Here is a 3735-nt window from a genome sequence, read left to right on the forward strand (position 1 = left end):
GGTGATCCTTCACACTACACACTCCTGCTACAGGCTGAAAGTCACTGCTCCAAGAGCTTACAAGACAGAAGTTGAATGACAGAAATCAGCAACAACAGCATCAAAATTTACAGTTTGTGGGTGGTGTTTCTGCTGCCTTTAAATCCCCAGGTCAAAAAGTCACACCTATTAGACAATCTCAGCTTTCCATTTTCAAACAAGATCATTCCTGTCTTTTCTGCTTCTGCCCCAGTGATGAAAACCATGTTCTGCAGGAACCCGATGGCTCCCAAACAAACAGATGCAAATGAAAAGGAAAAAAAGAAAACCAACAAAAACCCTCTTGAGTTATTTTTAAAACTTGTGATCTTGAGCCAGTGTTTCTGGGGACAAGCCTCAAACTGACAACCCCCTGGACACAGCCTTTCCAAGCCTAGGAGTTAATGCTCCTTGATACCTTGTGCAAAGACCACGTTTGAAGAAATTAAGCTGTAATTAAGTGAAGTTATTAAAGATGGCTTTAACTAATGGATACAATAACATAAACAGCAGACAAGGTTTGAATCAGTGGTCATGAAATCAGAAGTAAACTGGCCCAGTCACCACTTCATCTTTGGCAGCTAATTTGCACTCAGTAATTCTGTTGCTGATAGTGACTCAGTGGCAAAGGGAAGAAGAATAAATCTCAGGAGACAAATAGGTATAAACCTTCCCCATTTTAATGAGAAACAGACCCAGAAAGGCCAAAAAGCCCCTGTCAACATGATTTGCAGTACTGTTATTTAATCCTTACCAAATGTGCTTTCTGCCATGCTTTGGTTGAAGTACATATTTATTTGATATTTCACTGGCAAAGTTTGAAAGAGCCTCGAAAATACTCATCTGCTTCTGCTCCACACGACCTGACCAGTCTCACCTCTGACATCCTGCAGTGCTTTCAGGGAATGATAGCACTGCACAGATGGGATTTAGTCTCAGATTCTGGATGACTTGCTGCTAATTTTCGGGGAAGAAGCACAACTTTCTGCTGGGGCATGAACTGAGTCACCTACATGGAACAAACCTACGTGAGCAGAGGGACAGAAACCTCCTGCCCTGAGCCAAACGTAGAATCATTGAATGGTTTGAGTTGGAAGAGAACTTAAAGGTCATCTCATCCCACCCCCTGCCATGGGCAGGGGCACCTTCTACTAGCCCAGGTTGCTCAGAGCCCCATCCAACCTGGCCTGGAGCACTCCCAGGGATGGGTGAGGTTACTCATTAATAACATAAAGTTACTCACAAACTGTCTGCAGAACAGTCTTCCCTGGCCATTTGTAAACCAAGAGTAGAAGGAAGCTCAAAGCCTTGGGATTTAAATAACATGAAGTTGGGGCCACTTGCTATTTGCCTTCTGGTTTTTGAGCCTTTAAGTCCATTTTCTCTAGCTCTTCCCTTTGATCCCTCTATATCAAAGGGAAGAGCAGAGATTCCAATGTCTTCTGGGAGTTGCTTCCAGGTGCTGCATCTGCTTTGCAAAACACACCTAGCACTGGGAGAGACCCAGGAGTCCAACATGCTGAAACAGTTATCTAGGGGGTGCTGGAGGTGACCTTGCAAATGCTAGTCCAAAGCCACAACAGGAAAAGGAGCATCATAGTATCATAGTTTCATAGTATGTTAAGGGGTTGGAATGGACCTTGGAGCAACCAACAGAGCCACCCTTATCTCTAAGGCACAGACAGGGCTGAGCCCAGCAGCCAGAGGGAGGAGAAACCACCTCCTCCCCCAGGGATGGCCCAGCCCTGGTGCCTGTCTGCCTTTGAAAAGGTCATGTCAAGCCATCACCCTCCTGTCCCCCATCCCACAGACCTCACAATACCACTGTGGACAGTGCAAACCTCTGATAAGTCAGACCTTCATCCATTTATGCAAGGATCTGTAGGACATGGCTTGTAGAGTGGATGGGATATCTGCTCCCCAAGGCAACACTGTCATTCACAGCACTTGAGATGTCACAGATAAATTCAGAAATGGGCAGTGTTGAGAGTTTCACAAAACCAGAGCAGATTTTAAAACAACAGTCCCTGCCCTTGTCACTAACCTCTCTCACAGAGATACCCTTAGGCTTCAGGGATGGCTGGGAGGAGATGATTGAATAAATCACAGGGGCCTCAGGGCTCCTGAGTCCTCTGCAAGGCTCCATCAACACCTTGGGGTCCTAAAAACACCTGCCTAAACTTGTGCTTTAGAATAGCAACCACAAAGTGAATCTGCTCATGTTGTAATGACCAGGGAAGATCAGGTAGTCAACATGTCAGCAAGAATATGTTCTTGGAAGTTTCTGGAGGAAAACCAAATTGCTCCCTTTGGTCCTTTACCCTGTGCATCTCAAGCTCCTCATGAGCACACATGAATCAACCAGTTATGACAACTAAGTTAACCCTACACATCCAGACTAATTACACACAATGGGTTTCTTCATGCAAAACTAGTTCCTCCTCCTCCCACCCCAAGCAACCAACTTCCCAAGGCCAACACCCTGCTGAGCTCAGCCAGGCTCCCATGCTGAACACCCAGAATGGTCCTTCCCTGGAATCTGGTCCTTCCTGGGAATATGGCTGTTAGCATTATCAATAACAAGACTATACCACAACAGAGACATGCCATTCAACTTGGCAGGCACCATCCTACACTCTTGATCACTGTGTCTCAAAGAGGCTCCAGCCTCTCCAAAACCTCCAGTTGGAGCCAAATGATTCAGCATTACACTTCTCCATGTCTGTGGCAGATGCAGCCACAGTTTGAGTGGGGGTGGAGAGCAATGTGGTACACACAGATGCAGCAGCAACTCCTTGTCTTGTAGCCAGTAGGACATGTACTGTGCAAAGCAATGCTGGGGTTGGGTCCTGTCCCCTTAGTTCTCTGCCCTGGCCCCTCAAAAATTGCATCAATGTACAAATACAATAGTTTCTGAGCATGAAAATGATGAGATCAACACCAGAGCACATCTTTGTGGGCACCATCTGAACGTCATGTGCAATCTTGATGTCCAGAGCATGATCAAGCTAAAAGCATTCAAAGCACCATGGACTGATGGAGGTTCTTACCTGCTTCTCAGACATGATGTAGAGGTGCTCATGATCCACTGAGAAGGCCATATCCCGTAATATGGGGCCAGTATCCACCACCTGCACAATCTCATACTCCAGTGTGTTCTTGGTGGTGCCATCCACACGGATCTGAGGAGCAGAAACACAAGCAGGGAGACAACATGAGTATTCTTCCTCCTTCCACTGAGAATGCAGAATAATCATAGCATCATGGAATGGTTTGGGGTGGAAGGAACCTTAAAGATCATCCAGTTCCATCCCCTGCCCTGGGCAGGGACACCTCCCACCAGCCCAGGCTGCTCCAACCCCATCCAGCCTGGCCTGGAACACTCCCAGGGATGGAGCAACCACAGCTGCTCTGGACAACCTGTGCCAGTGTCTCATCACCCTCACAGTAATATTCATATACATATGTAATAATCACTGGAGAAAAGTCTTGTGGTCCAAATCTTTGGGACAACCACCACTGTCATCACAAAGTGAACTTTTCCCTGCCTCCTTCCTGAAAGGATAAAGCAGATTGAACCACTTTTGCTGGTCCCAACACCACCAGAGCACTGCAGAAGAACAACCCAGAGCCAGCTTGTTTCAGCTAGCACTATCCCTGTGCTACTGTCATTGCCTGGACAAATCTACTGCCCTGAAAACGATGGCATGAGGGAAG

The 3735-nt window shown here is 46.7% G+C and overlaps 1 protein-coding gene across 1 annotated transcript in view; it reads right to left on the minus strand.

Moving 5' to 3' along the window:
- Positions 1 to 3200, minus strand: part of LOC103798967 (plexin-A4-like) — a gene marked incomplete at both ends in the record, with an annotated part of 147928 nt that extends 144728 nt beyond the window's left edge. The window contains one exon of the mRNA XM_009071257.1: positions 3069 to 3200. Within this exon, the coding sequence (XP_009069505.1) occupies positions 3069 to 3200 (132 nt within the window). The remainder of the gene's footprint in view (positions 1 to 3068) is intronic.
- Between the last annotated feature and the right edge of the window lie 535 nt (positions 3201 to 3735).

The sequence above is a fragment of the Acanthisitta chloris genome, unplaced genomic scaffold (assembly GCF_000695815.1).
Source record: "Acanthisitta chloris isolate BGI_N310 unplaced genomic scaffold, ASM69581v1 scaffold1753, whole genome shotgun sequence".
NCBI classification, from domain to species: Eukaryota; Metazoa; Chordata; class Aves; order Passeriformes; family Acanthisittidae; genus Acanthisitta; species Acanthisitta chloris.